General features: G+C 45.1%; 1 protein-coding gene across 3 annotated transcripts in view; it reads left to right on the top strand.

Moving 5' to 3' along the window:
* The window catches only part of EI24 (EI24 autophagy associated transmembrane protein), a 40,151-nt gene extending 22,512 nt beyond the window's left edge, over window positions 1–17,639 (top strand). For 2 of the 3 annotated variants that reach the window (XM_073320766.1, XM_073320765.1), the window contains exons 4-11: window positions 3,827–3,887; window positions 4,851–4,917; window positions 8,081–8,205; window positions 9,086–9,205; window positions 9,654–9,765; window positions 12,290–12,401; window positions 13,669–13,743; window positions 15,969–17,639. In XM_073320766.1, the coding sequence (XP_073176867.1) occupies window positions 3,827–3,887; window positions 4,851–4,917; window positions 8,081–8,205; window positions 9,086–9,205; window positions 9,654–9,765; window positions 12,290–12,401; window positions 13,669–13,743; window positions 15,969–16,131 (835 nt within the window). In that variant the 3' untranslated portion in view covers window positions 16,132–17,639. The remainder of the gene's footprint in view (window positions 1–3,826; window positions 3,888–4,850; window positions 4,918–8,080; window positions 8,206–9,085; window positions 9,206–9,653; window positions 9,766–12,289; window positions 12,402–13,668; window positions 13,744–15,968) is intronic. The other variant, XM_073320767.1, reaches the window with a different exon arrangement.
* Window positions 17,640–22,162: the final 4,523 nt, after the last annotated feature.

Genomic DNA, 22,162 nt, shown 5'->3' with positions numbered 1-22,162 from the left:
GGTGATAGCATAGACTCAGAGCTATAGGGTTAAAAGGGACCACAAGGGTCATCTAGTTAAAGTTTTAAATATTGAACGTGTCTTTAAAAATCAGTTTAATGTAACCTGGGACTGCAGATACATCATCATCACTCCTATAACCGCACTGGTCACTGGGACACCATCATTGATAAACAATCAACCAATTGTCTCCACCCCTGACGATTGCGTGTCAGTGCTTGAGTCTCCGCAAAGTCCATTCCTGTCTGCTCTTTTATGTCGTCAATCCATCTCTTCTTCTGTCTACCTCTTCTTCTCTTCCCCGTACTGTTCCTTGGAGGATGATCTTGGATAGGCCAGATGATCTTGTTACATTGCTGTACCACTTCAGCTTGCGCTTCTTCATGGTCGTCCGGAGGTCTTCATATGACCCAGCGCACTGGGTGATGACGTTGCGGACCTCTTCGTTAGTGACGTGGTCAAAGTAGGAGATGCCCGGGATTTTATGAAAGTATCTTATCTCTACTACCTGTACTTTCCATTCAAGTTCTGCCGTAAGGGTCCATGTCTCGCACACAGAAAAATGGAAATGACTAGCGCGTGCAGCCGTTTCAGTTTGGATTCCAGGGAGATGTTCTTGTTCCTCCAAATAGGCTTTAGCTTTGCCACTGTTGCTGTTGTTTGCACAGTTCTTGCCAGAATTTCTGCCTTTAATTCTTCATCAGTGATGATTGTCCCCAAATAGTTGAGCTGTTTCACTGTGTCGAGTTCTTGTCCACTGACAATGATATGTGATCTGATCCCATTTGTCATCAGCTTGGTTTTCTCTGCACTGATTTCCGTGCCGTATTTTGCGGAGGTTTCATCCAGTCATTTCACAAGGTTGGCAAGTTCATCTTTGCTACCTGCCAGGCCGTCAATGTCATCAGCGAACCGAAGGTTTGAGATTGTTTGCCCCCCAATGCTGACTATGCATATGTGATCTTCTAGGGCATCAGTCATTATGCACTCCAAGTAGATGTTGAACAGTATGGGCGAAAGAAGGCAGCCTTGCTGGACTCCAACTGTGGTGCGAAACCACTCTCCTATTGTGCCATTGACGAGAAATGCACTGCTGGCCTTGGCATACAGTTGTTTAATGGTAAGAATAAGCTTACGACCAACATTGTACTTCTTCGTGGTTGCCCAGAGAGCTTTGTGCCATACTCTGTCAAACGCCTTCTTGAAGTCAACAAAGACGTGGTAGACGTCCTGCTGGTGTTGTAAGTACTTCTCACACAGAACACGAAGGTTGAAAATCTGTTTTGTGGTACTTCTTCCAGCACATTCTTCCGCAATGATATTCTCCGCTTGTGGCTTCAGTCTGTTCAATATGACTTTCAACATCACTTTGCTGGGATGGCTAATTAAGCTTATGGTCTGGTAATTTTGACACAGCTGCAGGTTGCCTTTTTTTGGCAGAGTGATGAGTAGTGACTGTGTTCCCGTGGAGGGCCACTCGCCATTCTGCCAGATCTTGTTGCAGATCTTGGTGAGTACATCTATTACTATTTCTCCTCCGAATTTCATCATTTCGGCTTGGATGTTATCAATACCTGTAGCCTTTCTGCTCTTGAGTGATTTCACAGCTGTCTCCACTTCTTCATGCAGTATTGGAAAGACATCCTCCTCTGTTGAATCTGGGCTGTCTAGGACACTAGGATCTCCATTTGTCTGGTGGTTGTATAGATCAGAGCAGTAGTTTATCCACCTATTGATGATGTCCCTTTCTTCTGTAAGACTGTTCCCTTCTTTGTCTTGAATTACGTTAGCTTTGGTCCATCTTTCCTTCTTCAGATCTTTTACAACCTGGAAGGCTCGTTTGCTATTTTTATTGTATTTTAGAGCATTTGTTTTTCTATCTGTATCTCCTTGGTCTTCTTCATTCCTTTCTTGATCTTTCTGCCAATCGTTCTGTATTTATCAGCTCCCTCAGTGCTGTTCTTGTCTCTCTTGAGCTCTCTTCCAATGTCACATATTCTAGTGTTTCATTTGTGACCCAAGGTTTTGTCATCTTGTGGTGTTTCCCAAGGATGTCCATTGCAGTATCATTCATTACAGTATTGAAATGATGTTTCTACGTCTTCCTCTAGAGCAAGCAGCGGGGCAAATTTTCCGCCAGTCATTGCTTGGAATGACTCTGCAATGCTTCGGACTCCAAGTCTTTCTAAGTCAAACTTGATTCTGGTGAGGTTTGGCCTGATGATTTTTCCTTAGCCACAGCCAAAAGCATAGCATCACAAGGTCGAGATCACTTCCAATATCCACACAGTGGATGCTCCTTGTTTTAGCTCTGTTGATCCCAGAACGAAATCGGTTTTGCATCATGATGTAGTCGATCTGACTGTGAGGTAGGCCATTAGGTGCATGCCACATTGATCGTCTGGATGCTTTATGTGCTCCTAATGTGTTTGCAAGAACCAGATTGTTATAGCTGGCAAACTCCAAGAGTCTCAGTCCTCTCTCATTGGTTACTGCATCACAGAAAGGGCCACAGTAATCTCGCCAATCTGCCTGTTCGCCAGTACCCACTGTAACATTCCAATCTCCCTGTACAATCAGGATATTTTTCTTGTGTACCTTACAGATGTCTTGGCGCTGATTGTAAAAAACTTCAATTTGCTCATTGTCATAGTCTGTTGTAGGGGCGTAGACTTGTACCACTGTGATACTGAACGGTACTGCCTTAGATGGATGGAAATAAGCCGGCTGGATATTGGGCGGCCTCCAAATCCTGAATTCTTGATACCTTTATGCACAATAAATCCTACGCCGTTGACATGTTTGTCCTCTCCACTTTCCCCTGTGGGTCCGGGGACAGAATAGGCCCACTGCTCCTCCTGCATGTCGTAAGAGTCGACTAAAAGGGGGCTGCCTGGAGAAGGATGGGCTCTGCCAGGTTAGAAATTTGCCCAAGACATACCATACGATGAGCAAGTCAACCTTGTCTATATCGGATTGGTCACAGCCCAGGTTAATAATGACCATGCCATCCGTCTCCCACCAGGGCGGACGTGACAAGTATACTATTGGTGTAACCCCAACAAAGAGGATCCATGGAAGAGATAACATCACCATAGTCACGTGGAATGTTAGGACATTGAGACAAATAAGGAAGTTGAAAGAACTCGTGTATGAAATGGAACAATACACCTGGCATCTCCTAGGAATCTCTGAGGTCAGATGGAAGAACTTTGGAGAGGCACTAATGGATGAAGGCCATGTACTCTTATTACAGTGGAGAGACTACAGATACAGTTATGCACTAATCATAATTGAATAGTCACTGCATGGATGTTTTAACTGTGCATTTCCATGCCTTAACATGTTTGGATTTTTGAATTGAACCTTTAACTTTGAATTTCCTGGATTTCTAATGCTTGTTTTTGGAATAACAACAACATCCTTGTAAAGTCTTTTACTCTAAATTACTGATATATAATCTCAATTTTAATTCCATTTTAAAATAGTTTCTGCTGGGAATTAACACTATGTTGAAATGGACTTTCTGATACAACAGCATTAGTTTTCTATAAGCGTTGAAAAATTAACTTGTGTGTTGCAGTGAGCATATGTCATGAGTTTGTGTGGTGAATTGTTGGAGCATTACAGTGCTGCTGATTTACCAACTGAATTCTAGTAATAGAATTTATGATTCTAGATATTTTGAAGGCACCCAGCACATTTCTTCTTTAAGTTATTGTATAAAAGTGGTTCTCAGTGACCCAGGATGCTGGGGATAATTTGCTTTGAAGAGAAGTAGCTACAGTGATACAGTCTCTCATGCATGTGTATTATTGCTCTCCAGTGAACCTCGGATAGTAAGCCGGATTTTTCAATGTTGTGCATGGAATGGAGGCGTGTTCTGGGTAAGTGTAATTTTTTTTATTTCCTAACTTAAAAATTGAAGCACCAGTTTAAACCAGTGCACTGCTTCAGGGCTTTTATGGTTTCAGAGGTGATCTGTCAGGTTGGCTGCCTGGCTAAGATGGAAGGCGTTATGAATTGAGAGAAACCAGTAAGTTTCTAAGTTTTGATGTTTTATATAAAGGGGGACCCTCCTTAAAATATATAATTGAGCTACTGTATTCCCTAAGCAGACCATTATATTAATCTGGAGTCTGTTTCTCAAGTTCCTAATGCTGCTTGTTCGCCTGCTGATCAAATGAAATCTGTAGTGCTGCTCCACTGAATCGAATAGTACATTTACTCAGGTCAGCTTTCCAATAGGTGTTAATGAGTTTGATAGGGTTTATTCATGATTGTAGTAGGCATTTTGCAGCCTAATAAATCACTTGTCTCTTTTCATCTTCCATTAGACTTTGTCCTGATGGGTGAGGAACCAACATGGAAATGTTGAAAGGAAACAGTTCAATTATATATTTTGGTTGTATTTAAGAGAGGAGCGATCTTTCAGTGCTCTGCATTGATGGATCATAGTGTTTAATGTTTAATAGATGGTAGGCAAACAATTTGCTGTTAATAGAGAATGCACAATGTCTACATGAAATATCACTTTAAATCAGTGCTTATGGATCTTTGTCACTGTAGATGAAAGTTATTGCCCCATCTGATGCAGAGGTGTTTAGGTGCCAAATATGAAACAGCCTCTCAGTTTGCCAAAGCCATTCAGCATGGCAATGGCAGTGCAGTCAGACAAGATGGTACTTTTAGTAGGGTTCCTGCAGGAGATGGACACGTGGAGGCAGTTGAGAGTCTCTGGAGTGATTGCAGATTGGGTTGATGGATAGAGATAAGAGTAATAGAAGTGAACATTTAAGTGTCATTAACAAAACCTCTTCTATGGTTTCCTTGTTTCCTTTTTCCTTTAGCTTAGTCTCCTCTTGTTTTACCGAGTATTTATACCTGTACTTCAGTCAGTCACAGCACAGATAATTGGTAAGTACATAATTTGTTTCTGTAAAGAGTGCTAGGACATCAGCTCTCCTCAGGGTAAATAATTATCAGCATCTGTGTAGAAGACTAAGGCGACACTACTGCCAAGTGCCCCTACATCCTGCCTCTCCATCCTTGAGTTATTTCCCTCTCTCAAGTCTTTAACTGAGAGCAAAATCCAGGGGTGGCCACGCTGAGCCTGAGAAGGAGCCAGAATTTACCAATGTACATTGCCAAAGAGCCACAGTAATACGTCAGCAGCCCCCATTAGCTCCCCCCTGCTCCCAGCACCTCCCACCCACCAGCACACCTGCCGATCAGAGCCTCCCGTTCCCTCCCCATCAGCTGTTCCATGGCATGCAGGAGGCTCTGGGGGTGGGAGGGGGGGAGCAAGGGCATGGCAGGCTCAGGGGAGGGTGTGGGAAGGGGTGGAGTGGGGGCAGGGCTTGTGGCAGAGCCAGGGGTTGAGCAGTGAGCACCCCGCTCCCAGGATATTGGAAAGTTGGCACCTGTAGTTCCAGCCCCAGAGTCGATGCCTGTACAAGGAGCTGCATAGTAACTTCTGAAGAGCCGCATGTGGCTGCCACCTCTGTCCTTAGAAATGCTGAGCATCGCAGCTCCCACTGACTTGAGTGAGGGATGTGAGGACTCAGTACAACTCAGGATTTGACCCACTCAGTGTGGGCTGTGCCCTCCTCTTCCTGTGTTTTTCATGCATTAATGCTGCCATATCCTCTTTAGTGAACTGACTCAGATGAAAATTTTTAAAACTATCTATGGGATTTGGATGCTCAGGTCCCATTAAAATTAATGAGAATTGGACATCCACATTCCTTACCTTTTTGAAAATCTCAGCCAGATTTTCTTTTTCTTGTTTTTCTGTTGTGAAAACTGACACGTAAGCCTTAAAAAGCACACTTGGACAAAGTTAAACAATGTTCCAGTGACTTGATTAGCATGGCTTGTATCAGATAGAAAGATTGATGGGCAATTCTGCTAACAGACGGGGAAACGGGGAAGACCTTTTTTTGGAATGCTGTTTTAGTATTAAGCTAGTTACATAAGAACCTCCAAACTAGGTCAGACCAAAGGTCCATCTAGCTCAGTATCCTGTCTTCTGACAGTGGCCAGGGCCAGGGCCAGTGCCGGTGCCCCAGAGGGAATGAACAGAACAGGGAATGATCCAGCAATCCATCCCCTGTCGCCCATTCCCAGTTATTGTTTCTCCATGTGGGAATCCTGCTGCTGTTTATAATTACTTTCATTTAAATACTGTTCAGAGTGAATTTCTCACAAGCAGTACATCCTCCTCTTTATTGGGGGTGTAGCTTCTCATAGAGTTCACAATATGTAACATAGAAAGTTACCATTAGACATGGGATGAGTTGTTTTTTAATTGGTGTATTCTCTGACCAGCCAGTAAAGTCTAAAGCTGTTAAAATGAATTGTCTGGGATAAAAAGTGTTATATTTTGGAAGAGTCCTAATTTAAATGTTGTAAAGTGCTTTTTAAGTTAAGTGGCATGGATTGCAAATGCTATGTATTACTAATCACACTGACAGGAAAAGTCTCCACTCATTTTCATGGTCCTCATATTCTTCTTAAAACCATTGAAATTAAGCATTAATACTGAAAGCAAATGTAAAATCCAACATGTTAAAACTCAGTGCATGTGAATAGTAACATGTATTGAACTGTGGAGGTGAATGCCAGGAGGAGTTGGGGGTCTGCCTCTTAGTGTCAGTGGAAGTCTGTTTGTTAGCAATGTGATACAGTCACATTGCTTCCAGTTTTCTGTCATACGAGGAGGAGCTTCAGCATAGATCCAGGACAGCCACAGGCATGCCCAATAAGTGCTGACGTGAGGCAAACTAGAAGTAGGGCTGCCAAGCGTTTTTGGGCTTGGAGAACACTGAAAATACAGGAAAAACTGATCTTCGGTTGCTTTGTCCCTGAGTAAGTTCTTCTCCCATAACACAAACACATACAGCAAAGCTCCAACTATCTAAACAAAGAACTTTTTGGGAAGAAAGGGAGATACAGTCAGTGATATTGACTGTTTAATTTTTGGGAGGTCCTCTAGCACTACAGTGATGGACGCCATATAAGTACCTAAACAGGCAAATGTCTTACCCTTACCCTATGTCTCCTGACCTGTCTGTGTCTCCCGTCCTCTAGTTCTGTTTTGTTTAACACTGTTTCTCTTTTTCTTTGTCTCCTACCCTCTTCTCTCTTGCCTCCCCCCACATCTTTGTCCACCTCCTTTCCCTCTTGCTGACACTCTCTACCCTTTTGCCTTACTCCATTCTGTCCTTTTACTCTCATCTCTGTCCCTTTCTTCCTGTTGCTGGGTCAGCTTTCCCCACTGTTCAGATGTCTGGTTTGCTCATGATGTGCATGCTGTAATTGTTGCTTCTTTTTCCCTTTTCCCACTCTGAGTGTTCAGGGAGAGCAGGGACCAGAATGCTGATTAGAGCGAGCACTTGAGGAGCAGATAGGTCAGGGAATCTCGCTACAAGTATTAGAAACCTCTTACAGAGTTATCCATCAAAACAAAGGAGAACCCCATTTTTTTCCTGGGTGTTCTGGGCCTCTCATCTCCTGAGAACCAAAACACACAGCTTTGATAACATCTGTTCAAAACAGTATTTGAGTATAGGCGAGAGCTGTCTGTCTTCCCATGTGTCTGCTGCATGACATATTAGTTGCAGAATGCTTTCTCTTCCCATCCATATACGTTTTCAGCAAATAAGTGTCAAACCCGGAAACCTTATTCCTAATGATGGAAGAGGAAACTATGTTCCTGCTTATACCACAAGAAAGCGAAAGCCATTGTTTTTGAACCAGTAGGATGCTTTTTGGCAGTCCCAAAGCAAATGTTCCCATAGGATTAACCACTGGTTCCCTATGGAAGTACTGCAGCTAGGATATTATTAGAAGTAAATAAAGAGCAGGTGCATGAAAATGGGTCTGTAAAGAAGGGAAGTAGGAAATGGCCCTTCCTGGTTTTATCTATTTCCCTTTTTGTAGTAGGACCAGACTATCACATCTGTACAAAGGAGGCCGCTGTTAGCTATTTCTCCATTGTAACTGTAGGTTGTGCAGTCTGAAATGAAGAGAATCCCATGTGCATGTTGCTGATAGGGACTGTATTCTTATTTTGAAGGTGACCCCTCACTACATGGTGATGTCTGGTCCTGGCTGGAATTTATCCTCACCTCTATTTTCGGTGCCCTTTGGGTCCTTCCTCTCTTTGTGCTCAGTAAAGTCGTCAATGCCATCTGGTTTCAGGTAGGTGAGGAGGATGCGGAACAGCCCTCAGTAGCTATGGGAGCAGGAGTTCACATTAAACAAGTGACATAGCATATGCTGTGTTACGGGTGGGTCAGTTAAGACCATAGAGCAAGAGTACAACCCACAGCCTCCTTTATTTTTCATATCGATGGTGACCAGTCAGACTGAGGTGGAACATTGCGTACTGGAACAAGTAGTCTCCACAGACTGGCACCTCTGTAAATGAGCCGTAACCTGCTTTATTTCGTAAGGTCTTCTGGGTCAAACAAGCTACTAGTGTGGCCCTTATTTGGACAACATGTGGACGGCCATGTGCTCTGTTCTGTATAATGCCATAAAAGGAACATTTCTACATAAAGCTTATTGTTCCAGATGTGTTGAGTGTGTTGGCAGGTGCACTGTGGAATATGTGCACTGTGTTTCATGATGATGGAGAGATGGCTTGCTGCTTTTTGGGAGAAATCATCACTGTTATGTGATTGGCAATATGTTTGGAAAATACGCAATGGAGACAGCATGGTGATGTGATTAGAGAAAGGGACTGGGAGTCGTGAGACCTGAGTTCTAGTCTCAGCTCTGCCACTGGCTTACTGAATGACTTTGGACTCTGTGCCTCAGTTTCTCCATTTGTAGCAATGGGGTTAATGATACCCAGGTTTCTAAAGTACTCTGAGCACCTTGAATGAAAAGTGCAAACCCTTATTACTGTGTCTAATAAGCTGCTGAGCTAAAGCTGTTACTGCATCAGTAAGAAAACAAGATTGCACCCTGAAAGTGTACTCAGTGGAATCTGCATGCTGACTGCAGATCAGTAGCGCAGTCACTCGTGTTAATTGTCTTTGTAAATTCGTTTCCCTGAAATGTTTCTCTGTTTCAGGACATAGCAGATTTGGCATTTGAGGTTTCCGGAAGAAAGCCCCAGCCCTTTCCCAGTGTCAGTAAAATCATTGCTGACATGCTATTTAACCTCCTCCTGCAAGCACTGTTTCTCATCCAGGTGAGATTAGACCTATCTTGGGTTCTGTATCTGGGTCAGTAGAGAACCAAGTACATATTAGCTGTGAAATGCTGAGGGGGAGATGCCAAACCATTCTGCTGTTCGAATGCAGCTGTTGGCATTAGTGGCCGCCTTGGAAGAGAGAGAGCCTCTTGGCTGGAGTGGGGAGCTGTGACCAGGAGACTGTTATATGCAGAAAATTGTGGTCAAATTGATTGATGTTCCCAAAGTGACAGGATGAGCTTTGCTAGAAGGAAGGTGGGGTTCGGATGGTTCTGTTGGAGGGCGGGAGAATAAAATTAAAACTACAAGAAAGCAAGGTCCTCTCTAATTGTGCTCCCCTATCACTCGCTAGGGTAAAGATAAAAGTATTGTGTCCCTGCTGTGCTGTACAGAAATCCACCACTGCAGAAAGCAAACTCAATCAATTTCTTCTCTTCCTCTGCAGGGGATGATTGTGAGCCTTTTCCCAATTGATATCATTGGCCAGTTGGTTAGCCTTCTGCACATGTCGCTGCTCTACTCCTTGTACTGCTTTGAATACCGCTGGTTTAATAAAGGTTAGTGCTACCCTTCACTTCCAAGGCTAACAGCGTGTGTCTGGGGACATTCTGCATTGCTGGGAATATTTTAAATGCATAAGCTTCCCGATAGGAGGACAATCGAGTTTCAAACACATTTTATCCAGACAAGTAACTTGGGATGTTTCCAAGTGATCTCTCTCTCTGTCACCCTTCCTCCTCCCTTACCTCAAGAGTATGGAATATGAGCCTCTCTTTAGAGAATGAATCTCTGCTGTATTTGCAAATTTGTTTTTTCAGAGCATTAAACCTTACTAGCTGATCGATTTATTGTGCTGTTTACAAGAGAGGGATTTGACTAGGAGATGATTTTCACTTGTACTACTCTAATAAATGGTCTCGCCTGTTTATCCATATTTGGATGTTAGTGTCCCAGTAATGGGCCTGAGTATAGGAGCAGAGGTGTTGCCCAAAGATGAGACACGTCAATAAGATGGATAAAACAGAGCAGCACCCCAAAGCACCTCACAGTTGGGAGTGAGATCCTGCTGTTAGGGGGACTACATAGGCAATGGATCAACCATACCACTTATGGTCCAAGAGACTGTTCTATTGAGAGAGAGGAATGTTGGCTGCAACACTGGCATGTTATCCCTGACTTTCTTTAGAAGGTGCTGTGGGAACATTTCCACCTGAAACAGTCACCAGAGATGGGCAGATGGGACTTCAGCATCTTGTCTGAAGTCTGGCACCTCTGACATCTCAGCCAATCCCTCTCTGGTGCATGCTCCATTGCAGTGTGAATCCAAATCCTGATAGGGATCTTGACTCCACCCCTTTCTGGCATCAAGGTGTGAGAGCAGCACAGACACGAGGGGGGTGAATACATCATTTCACAATCCATTGAACACTGGCTGAGAAGGGGCCACTATAGATGACTTACTGCCCTTCTCTGTTTTTCTGTGACTGAATGCTCTGGTTGTGCTGTGCTTAATCTCTTGCCTGCCTATTCACTGAGGCTATAGCAGAGATGAGAAATAGTCACATGGTGTTTGAAGCAGGGCAGGGAAGATGAGTAGAATAATAAACATTTGTTTGAGGGCCAGATGCAGTCTGAAATTCTCCTGGTGGTTCTCACTTGAAAGCCTTGGATTTGGTCCCTGTCTGACTTGGTTTGCAGCGTACCATAGAATTCTCAGTTCCAGGGAAAAACAAGGTTCTCTTGTATAGTGGTTTTTCAGCTCCAAATATTTTTCACTCCATGGAATTAAGTCCAGGAACTAAATCCAAAGAGGCAATCTTACCATCATTGGAACAATCTGAATTCTAAATTCAGCTAGAGAAAAAACACTAGAAGAAAAGAGAACTTCCATTTCTGATGCTAGAGCTCTGGGTTGGCAAGGAGCCTGATGATGAATGTCAGGTAGGCCCAGCCACCTCTTGCTTTGTAATGCACATATTCAGACATGCAGAACATGAACATTTACTTGTCTCTCACACCTATGGTAAAATTGTTTTAATTGTTTAACCTTTTCCAGCAAAGGTAATAGAAGAAAAAAGAAATGCTGGTATCTTTTTCCTTTCAGATTAGAGAGAGATGCCTTGAAAACTTGTGCTGACAAAAGATCCCATGTTACTTTTCACAAGAGGAGTGTTAGTTCAGTTTTCCCAATTGGAATAACTTAATTTTGCCACCTACCTTCAACTATTAGTGAAGTTTCAGCCGAACATAGCGTTATTTTGTATCACACCATACGTTGCAGGCCATTTTAGGCATAAAAATACAGGAAGTTCATAATCTAAATTAGATTCTTCATTTAACACCGTAAGTGTTCTGTATTTTTACAGTCCACTGATAAATTAGTGCCACATTTATTCTAAATGTGTCTGCATTTAAATGATGGTAGATGTGATTTTTATCAAGGGGAAAAACCGTTAGAAGAAAGTTTAAAAAAAGCAGTGGGGAAGAAGGTAGAAACCTATTATATTTTTTTAAAAAGCATAGTCCTCCATATTTTAATTGAGCTGACCAGCTTTTCTGAGGTTAGTCTTTGAAGTCTTGATGTTATCTAAACTTGGAGTTTAATCAACTGCTATTTGTCTTGTGCCTTTTGTCTTACCAACTCAATGGGTCCAGTAAACCAAGTTTATATTCTGCTTTTTACTACAAAAGTGGCAAAACAATTAGGTTTTTACACTCTGAAGAACATCTCTGTTTCTATGGTGTTGTAAATCAGGGATCCCTTGTCAGATTTTATTGAAGCATGATAGAAAAATTCTACTGTCGTCTCAGGCTTCACATACCACTTTTGAGGCTGATGTCTTTTGTTTGTGGATTTTATAGGGTAGAGCCAAAATCTAATTTATAATAGAAACTTGTTTGCAACCTTAACTATGGAATGGCCAATACAGCTCCCTTATGTAGTTTATAAATTACTTTGGGATCATTCAGGATGCCTGGCACTCTAGAAATGTGAGATTTAGTGACAACACATGCTCTTTATCCCAAACTTTCCTGCCTTAGTTCCTTAAATTTCTGTACATTAACTTGTGTTTTTATTAGGAATTGAAATGCATCAACGGTTATCCAACATTGAGAGGAACTGGCCCTATTACTTTGGATTTGGTTTACCACTGGCTTTTCTCACTGCAATGCAGTCTTCTTACATCATCAGGTGACTTCAACTGTAAATTGGGAGCACTGGGCGTTTTTGCTTTGAGGGTGATGAATGCAGAGGTAACATGTCCCCCCAAATACCACCCAAAATTCCCACCCTCCAAGATACCACCAACCCCTGCAGATCAGAGGAGTATATCTGCTTCCACAGCACCATAGGGAAATAGCTCTGCTAATAAGTAGTTGGAGGGGAAAGTACATTGAAGAATAAGGAAGGTTTTTCCATTAAAATCAGAAATGTAGTGCAGATTCTTCCACCGAACTACCATACAACTATGAAACATATTTGGATAGTAGAATCTCCCCTACTTCCTGCCTCACTGTATTGACCATTCTGGAGGCACAGTGGCTGGGAAAAGCTTATAAATCCTCTCACTGCTCAGAAATCATCTCTTTGCTGAGATGATGTCATTGCTGTTTGCTTTATGATTTCTCGTCCTGCTCTCATTCTGCTGTAACCTTTTCCCATACGGTTGGAATACTCTTACAGATGGAGCCAACATTAGTGGCATGTTTTCTCTTATACTTAAAATGTAGAGCAGTAAGCAGAGCTAGCAGGGGCCACGATTTATTGATGCAGACAAGCTTCTCTGTGATGAGCTGCATTTCTAACTGTGTCAGCCCTGCCTAAGGTGACACTGAGACAGCATATATGTGGGAGGTAAAATCCAATTCCAGTGTCAAGCTGTGTATCTGTCTCTTCTTCTGAAAGTTCACTGAATACTTACTCTTAAAAGAACACTGTAGTGGATCCCAGCAGGGAAGGGTTTAAGCATGCCCAGATTCTATTGGAGTTACTTGTCCTTTATTTACATTGTTGATTCCGCACCTTTTGCTCGTCTTCCATGTGACTGAGATTGTCTCATTTAAAGCTGCGGTGAAGTGCTGATGGTTGCAGTAGTAGTCCCGTGAAGCCCACAGCAATCTCTGTTTAATATGCAGATGCAGCCTATGGAAGCTACATGATACTCTCTCTTGATGTGAGCTGCCGGAAAATGTTGTCTCTGCACAATGTGTTTCCTTATTAAATATTGTGACTGGTGTCATCTGCTCCATTTATATAAATTCAGTGTGGCCCTTGGTTGGGCTGTTTGATTTCCCGTGTGTTTAAAGGTGCTTCATTTCATCCTTCTCCAGTCCCTGCGAAGGGATGTCCTGAAATCAGCTTCCATTGCATGGGGGAGGTCATTTTCCTGTGTAACCTTATTATGACACCAACCTATAGTAATTGGCTTTTTGCTCAATGTGCCGTCTTCTCTTTGCAGTGGCTGCCTGTTCTCCATTCTTTTCCCTCTGTTTATCATCAGCGCCAATGAAGCAAAGACACCTGGGAAAGCATAGTAAGTATTTTCCTTAGGAAACTCAGAGTTGATTTTAATTAACATGATAATGCTAGATGCAGGATGAACTGACACTCGAATCTGTGACCTAAAACAGGGCTTTAGCAGTACTGTGCTTGGTAAGTCAGGGGATGCCCATGTACATCTCTGAAGATATTGGTCATGTAATGATGAAAGGTTGGGACACCTTGATTAATTTAAAATAGAGGAAATTAAACAGAGAGGACATTGTGTTAACACTTCAAAAGGGTGTGTTATTGGTAAGGGAAAGGTTCTCTGCGGTTATTGATAGACCTGCACTGAACTTTAAATCCTCTTACATCACACTCCCTGAGCTGAGTGCGGGTATGCCAAAACCCTGCAATTCCTGGGCAGCCATCAGCTCAGCTCTTATCTGCAACTTCAAGCTTTTCAAGACAGACTTAACCCCAAGGTTGGAATAATTGCGTCTGCTTTGTCCTCCCTACGTAGATACAAGGATGGAATGGAGGCATCCTGCATTTTCCAGGGGGTTTTGATAACTGTGCCTACATTAGGTCTTTACTCTTCATTACTGTAGAGTGTATCTACTAATCTGTGGGTATGTCTGCACTACGAAATTAGGTCGAACTTATAGAAGTCAGTTTTTTAGAAATCGGTTTTATATATTCGAGTGTGTGTGTCTCCACAGAAAATGCTCTAAGTGCATTAACTCGGCAGAGTGCTTCCACAGTACCGAGGCTAGAGTCGACTTCCGGAGCGTTGCACTGTGGGTAGCTATCCCACAGTTCCCACAGTCTCCGCTGCCCACTGGAATTCTGGGTTCAGATCCCAATGCCTGATGGGACTAAAACATTGTCGCGGGTGGTTCTGGGTACATATCGTCAGGCCCCCGTTCCCTCCCTCCCTCCATGAAAGCAAGGGCAGACAATCGTTCCGCGCCTTTTTTCCTGAGTTACCTGTGCAGACGCCATACCACGGCAAGCATGGAGCCCGCTCAGCTCACTGTCACCGTATGTCTCCTGGGTGCTGGCAGACGCGGTACTGCATTGCTACACAGCAGCAGCAACCCATTGCCTTGTGGCAGCAGACGGTGCAATAGGACTGGTAGCCGTCATCGTCATGTCCGAGGTGCTCCTGGTCGCTTCTGTGAGGTCGATCAGGAGCGCCTGGGCAGACATGGGCGCAGGGACTAAATTTGGAGTGACTTGATCAGGTCATTCTCTTTAGTCCTGCAGTCAGTCCTATTGAACCATCTTATGGTGAGCAGGCAGGCGATACGGATTGCTAGGAGTCCTATTGCATCATCTTCTGCCGGGCAGGCAAGAGATGAGGATGGCTAGCAGTCCTATTGTACCACCTTCCGCCGAGCAGCCATGAGATGTGGATGGCATGCAGTCCTTCTGCACCGTCTGCTGCCAGCCAAAGATGTAAAAGATAGATGAAGTGGATCAAAACAAGAAATAGATCAGATTTGTTTTGTACTCATTTGCAAACCCCGCCCCCCGTCTACGGGACTCATTCCTCTAGGTCACACTGCAGTCACTCACAGAGAAGGTGCAGCGAGGTAAATCTAGCCATGTATCAATCAGAGGCCAGACTAACCTCCTTGTTCCAATAAGAACAATAACTTAGGTGCACCATTTCTTATTGGAACCCTCCGTGAAGTCCTGCCTGAAATACTCCTTGATGTAAAGCCACCCCCTTTATTGATTTTAACTCCCTGTAAGCCAACCCTGTAAGCCGTGTCGTCAGTCGCCCCTCCCTGTGTCAGAGCAACGGCAAACAATCGTGCATCTGAGTTGAGAGTGCTGTCCAGAGCAGTCACAATGGAGCACTCTGGGATAGCTCCCGGAGGCCAATACCGTCGAATTGTGTCCACAGTACCCCAAATTCGACCCGGCAAGGCTGATTTAAGCGCTAATTCACTTGTCGGGGTAGAGTAAGGAAATCGATTTTAAGAGCCCTTTAAGTCGAAATAAAGGGCTTCATCGTGTTAACGGGTGCAGGTTTACATTGATTTAACGCTGCTAAATTCGACCTAAAGTCCTAGTGTAGACCAGGGCTGTGTTGTGAAGACACTCATTATCCTAGAATATACTAAGCAAAATATAAAAACGGACAAAGGGAGCTTCTTGCTGCACTGTTCTGTTAATGTGTTCGTGTGTGTGCGTGCGCGTATGTGTGCAAGAGACACCAATTGAGACTTTGGGATTGGAGCTCACAGCATTTGTTCTGTGTTTCAGCCATTTCCAGCTGCGTCTCTTCTCCTTGGTGGTTTTCCTCAGCAACAGACTCTTTCACAAGACAGTTTACCTTCAGTCCACCCTGAGCAGCTCCTCCTCAGTAGATAGACTGCCCTCTCCTCGCTCATCCCCTGCCAAACAGAAGGCTGCTTTGAGGCACTGAACCACAACCAAAGGGGTGTGTGTGTGTGTGTCATCCTTGGCTGCTACATGTGCCCCTGTGACCTAGGGAAGGGCAGGACCCATTCTGCCAAGGGGCTTGTGCATTTCCCCACCAGTCACCATTGTAAGCGCCACTTGGACATTGGTTTTGTGTCACACTGAGAACGTGGATGGAAATCTCTGGAAAAGTCTGGATTTTTAACACCTTTGTGAGTTTTAAAAAGCCGGGTTCTCTGTGCTTGTTTTATAGAGTGTAACAGACCTGTGCCTGTACTGTTTTGTATACTCTTTTCCTGTGCCATTTCCCTCCATACCCCAGGAAGAATGGTTTTGTAATCCACGTTTTGCTGTAGCTTTGTGGAGCTGATGGGAGTCTTTAAAGTAGATTGCGCCACAACTGTTGGATTCCTCAATGATCATAGTTCTTTGTATATTGTATCTCAGGTCAGGTTTTTGTAATTCTTGCTGTGCTGAAAAGCAGAATTGGAAGACAAACTGGATCATGCTGATCTAGGGGCAAGATCAATTTATACAGAGAGGGGACTCCCCCAGCCCACTATCCAATGAGCTCCAGTCAAGCTCTTTCTGTCAACTGGCAAACTTTGGGTCTTTCGTCAATACAAGACCTGGACAAGTGCCACCTTTCTGTATCCAGGATATATACTGGAGGGCATCAACTTTCATCAGGATGAAGCAAATTCCTAACCTAAACAGCAGAATGTGGTGGGTTTTTTTTAAATCCTGTTTGGAGCTGGTGAAAGCTCCTGAAATTTCAAAGGGAAATTGTATAAACGAGGTCAGGAACTGAAATGGAAACTTATTGAAACACTTTAACTCTGTAGTTGGGTTATAAGGTTTTTTTAATGTATCTTTTTGTCTCAGCAATCAGATGCTTTTGAAAATTAGTGTCTGCCAGTTTTCCGTGGAGACACCATGCATACTGGCGGTATTTAAAAAAAAATTCAAAATTATGAGGTTCCAAACTGTATCCAGACAACACAAGGGAGAACAATCGGTTTCTACTGGACTCATGGGATAACATACAGACCTGGGCTACACCATTGCCCTGCTTAAAGTAGGTAGTGTGCCTCTTGGGGAAGAGAGAGAGCTTGTTCAATTAACATGAAAGGCTCCAAGTCTGTCGCCATGGTGACACTATCTCTACTGCAATTGTTGTCCCAGCATAGGTGGAATGGTATTGGCCAAAGTACACTTAAGTGGTTGTAGCTGCAGTGAAACTGCTTCGTCAGCTCAGGATGTGTGAATTCATGTGCGTGTGTCTGTAAGTCTCTGTGTGTGTATATATACTCTGTATACACAAAGGGAGGGTGAGCAATCCTGGTTCTAGACAGTGTTCTTCTTGCATGTAACATTTCTGTTTGGCAGAAAAAAAATCTGTGAAATTCAAGAAGCCCTTGGTTTTTCAGAACTGAGGTTGGTCTACAGATAAACTTTTCTCTAGTATTTTCACACTGAAATATTAAACGAAAATGAACAAAAATTCAAAAATTGCAGTGGGTTCTGCCTGAGCACTGAAGTTAATGTTAAGAGGAAAAACTGCATTTTACTGTGGATGGGTCATTCTTAAAGTCTAAATTGCAATCCAGGGACTTTAAGGCTCTACATGTGGGAAGGGTGGTGGGGGAGATTTGGGAAACAGTTCAGTGCAACTTGATACTGGAGGCAAATGGAAATAGAATTTGAACTTCCCTTAAGCTTCTCTAAATAATGTAAATGATTCTCTTGGCTTGCTACAAAGCACTCTCAAAGTAATAGTAGAGAGAGCCACTTCTGGATGTTACGTACTCTCTTCCAGCAAGCTACAGGGAAGAGAAGGGGCAGATTCATATGAGAGTATTTTGAAAATGAACATTTTTGAAAGGGATTGTATACAATCTTATTTTACTGTACAAACAAAACCTAAATGACAATATACTAACCTATTACATTATTGACACAAATCAAGCATTTCAAAGCAAGGAAATAGTTTTGGACACTACATCTGACATTGCCCACTTAATAAGCAACCATATTGTTATCAGGAATTCAAAGATATGCACATCTTTAACTACACCAGGTGCATGAGTTTTCAAGGAGATTTAACTCCATGGAAAGTTTGAAGGGGCAGTAATGAGCTTGTTTTAAGCCAAAGGGAGGAAGACAAATGATAGACAATTCAGCATTCAGAGCAGGGTAACTTTAATGGCCTGCAACTCAAAAACAGCTTGACTAATTTTGCAAAAACTTCCTTTGTTGCTTTCTGAGTAAACGTGGCAGTTTTCAGATCAAACTGATTTACTAATTCAAAGTTAGATCGGGGCTAAAAGTGGGCAATGGAATGGAAGTTGGTTCCAAATGGAACTGAATGGGCTACTGCCTTTCTCCAATATGCAAACTGTTATACACATCTATTGTTTGATATCACATATATAGATTAACATGGCTATGGGAATCTTCCTTCTTGGGCTAACATGATAAATTAATGATGCCTTAACTGAAATAAACAGCATGGAGGAGAGTTAGACTGGGCATGTAACCTAGTACCTTTTCTAGTTTATCATGCTTAAACACGCTTCTTGCTTGAAGGATGCTAGCAAGACTTCCCTGGCCAATGGTACTGGGCTGAAGTCTGGCCACCATCAGCTGGATAGTGATTGAAGGCTATGAAAGTGACAGGGGTCATTTGAGGGAAACTCCATGTTCTAATATACTCTTCGTTGTGGTCTGGGCTGCATGAGTAGCTTAAGAGTTAATGAAACATAGAACAGCCAGAGAGGTATTCCTGCATTCCTTGCCAGTGTACCAGCCAGCTTCCTCCCTCTACCCGAAATAGCTTTCCAACCATGTTTGGCCTGTCAGTTTTCTGGACAAAAACCTCTGTTCCAGACAGGGCCTGCTGTTTCTTATTCAGCTATGCACCATCAAATGACCAGTGCTGTTTGCCGCTCTGGTCTGCTGATTGACAAAGGAGGCTAAATTCCATAGTGAGCTACAGCACGCACAAGAGGCAGGCAGCAGTAATGCAGTGGAGTTCAGCAAACAAGCTCATTACGAGACTTCCCCTCCCTGCCTAAGCGAACCAGGTCCAAAAGGCTACAAACCCAATACTGTGGGTAGGATTCTTCTCCTCTTAGTGTGGCCTTGTTGACCGCCAGCAGGTCTCGCCTATCTAGGAAAAGGGAGTAGAAGCTTCTCCTTTGTTAGCCTGTCAGTGGAGGCCTTCCATCTTTCTGTCCAGCACACTACACAGTGCTGCATTATTTAGAGGTGAACAAAATGGGGAATTCACAGGTTCCAAAGAATGAACCAAGCCCTTCACTGAGATGATGATGGGTTTCTTCATAGAGTTACAAGGCAATGGACCCAGCTGCTGTTTGTTCCCATAGCAATCAGAGCAAGACAAACGCTGAGGAAGGGAGCAGCACGACATAAGGTGCCAGCGGGTTTGCAAGGGCACTGCTGTGACAGCGAGTATGTGGGAATGTTTCCTAGGCTGTCAAAAATAGAATGCAAGGAGGAGATTCAGTTAAGCCATCCCAGCGGGTAAGGATTTCAAGAAGCCATGTGCTCAACCATGTAGCTCCTGTCCACTGAAAGTTCATGAGTCGGGGAAAGAGAAGGGAACGTACGGTGAGGAAAGTAGGATTTAATTCTCTTACATATGTAACCGATGGGAGATTTAAGATCTGTAGACTAAAAATGTCTGTGGGTAGCTTGGAGTGAGGGGTTACACCGCTGCTGTGCCCTGTCCTTGGGCAGACTCTCCTGCCCCTTTTCCAAGCCCTACCCATGGCCCTAACTCACTTTTATGTGGCCTCCTTTTGCAGCGTGCTGAACATTGCTGTGTGCGCCACATAAAATAGGAGGTAGCACCGGCCGCTAGATGGTCGCTAATGGTTGTGTAATTAGTACAGTGTCACCTTTAGCATGATTAAAGCTCTGGGTAAAATCCTGCTCACAAAGGCAGCCACGCTGAAGTTAATGGGACGAGTTATAGGAGTATAATGAGCAGAATTTGGCTGAGATAATATCTCCTGGGATTCACAGAAGAGAGAATCTTTCAGATACTCCTCGTCTCTCAGCGTAACTTTAAGGCTGCCAGAAAGTCATTGCATCATTCTGTGTTGATGCAGCGTTGGGATGTGATGGGAAGATGCTGCACTCCAGAGGAGTCTCGCACCAAAATTCCCTTTCGGTCTGAGAAATTTGCAAATGCACAGGAATCCAGCCTCTTCTCAGAGAGCTATGTGAGCATATAGTCACTCTGTGTTGTCCCACTACACCTGCTGGAATTGTATTTAATCCACAGCAGTACATAGCCCATAGACTCAGATTTATTTAAAGATACAGAATGAGTACATCAGGTAATGGAGTTCCCCCTCTTTTCCAACTGATTGCATCCACAATTTGGAGAAAGTGTACCCAGATGTGAGGAAAGAGAGTCAGGGGGAAAGAGACAATGTAACATTGTAGAAAGCAAGGGGTAGACTAACAACTGGACAGAAAAGTCACTCTGCAACAAGTCAAAGCAGCACACATGAGAAGAAAAAAGGAAAAGAAAGTGGCCTGGAGATGGAGAGAATGAGTTGAAAATGTAAGGAGAAAGGGGGAGGGGGGGGAATGAAAAAAGATAATCAAGTTCACATTGTTTTCTGGTGAGTAACTTCAAGGATGCTGCTTTAGTTTATTATACTATCTCCAAATTTGGAAAAAAAAGATCTTGAGCTTATGGGATGTCAATAGTTTAGGCTGCTCTGGATCCTGCAGGCAGCTAATCAGAGAAGCCAGAGCAGATACTGGGATATTCACCAGGCTGCACGCTGCTCTCCATGCAGGATGCAGCTCTGGGTGTCTCTTACAGCAGTTATCTAGTTATCTTGAGTTATAAATCAAATGTTACCCCAGCTTGACTCCCTCCCACCCACCCACAAAATTCTCTAACTCAAGGTTAGGGGTGCTTGGAGCTCAAGCAGGCTGGCCCATCCAGGCGTGTGGGTTAAAGCCCCAGTTATGCTGATGCTGGAGCTAGTAATGTCGTGGGGATGCAACAGCTCCAGTTACAACTGCTCAGCAGCAGCCAACGCCGTTGCTCTGGGCTACTCCTAACACCAGGGTAGGTCTACACAGTGAAAAAACTCCACAGCAGCAAACCCCAGAGCCTGGACCCCCAGCCGGAGCCCTCATCGCCCTGCCCCGACCCCCACCCCCTTCCCCGTCCTGGTGAAAATGAGCGAGTGAGGAAGTGGGCTGGGGTTTTCGGTTTTGTGCGATCAGAAAGTTGGCAACCCTGGGGGAACGGGGGACCCCACCAAGCCGGACAGCCCAGGGGGCGGGGAGTGAGCCCGCGGGGGCCCCGGATAGCCCGGGGGTCGGGGCGGGCGGGGAGTGAGGCGGGGGGGTGGACAGCCGGGGGGGGCGGGGGCGGGGAGTGAGGCCGGACAGCCCGGGGCGGGGGCGGGGAGTGAGGCCGGGGGGGGCCCGGACAGCCCCAGGGGGGGTGGAGAGTGAGGCCGGGGGGGGGCGGACAGCCCCGGGGGGGCGGGGAGTGAGGCCGGGGGGGGCGGACAGCCCCGGGGGGGCGGACAGCGAGGCGGGGGGGGGGCGGACAGCCCCGGGGGGGCGGGGAGTGAGGCCGGGGGGGGGCGGACAGCCCCGGGGGGGCGGGGGCGGGGAGTGAGGCCGGGGGGGGCGGACAGCCCCGGGGGGCGGGGAGTGAGGCCGGGGGGGCGGACAGCCCCGGGGGGGCGGGGGCGGGGAGTGAGGCCGTGGGGGGGGGTGGACAGCCCCGGGGGGGCGGGGGCGGGGAGTGAGGCGGGGGGGGGCGGACAGCCCCGGGGGGGCGGGGGCGGGGAGTGAGGCCGGGGGGGGGCGGACAGCCCCGGCGGGGGCGGGGAGTGAGGCCGGGGGGGGCGGACAGCCCGGGGGGGCGGGGGCGGGGAGTGAGGCGGGGGGGGGCGGACAGCCCCGGGGGGGCGGGGAGTGAGGCCGGGGGGGGCGGACAGCCCCGGGGGGGCGGGGGCGGGGAGTGAGGC

Source organism: Lepidochelys kempii, chromosome 22, assembly GCF_965140265.1.
Source record: "Lepidochelys kempii isolate rLepKem1 chromosome 22, rLepKem1.hap2, whole genome shotgun sequence".
In the NCBI taxonomy this organism is placed as follows: domain Eukaryota; kingdom Metazoa; phylum Chordata; order Testudines; family Cheloniidae; genus Lepidochelys; species Lepidochelys kempii.
The sequence above is the reverse complement of the archived record's forward strand: the minus strand, read 5'-3'. Positions and strand labels throughout refer to the sequence as shown.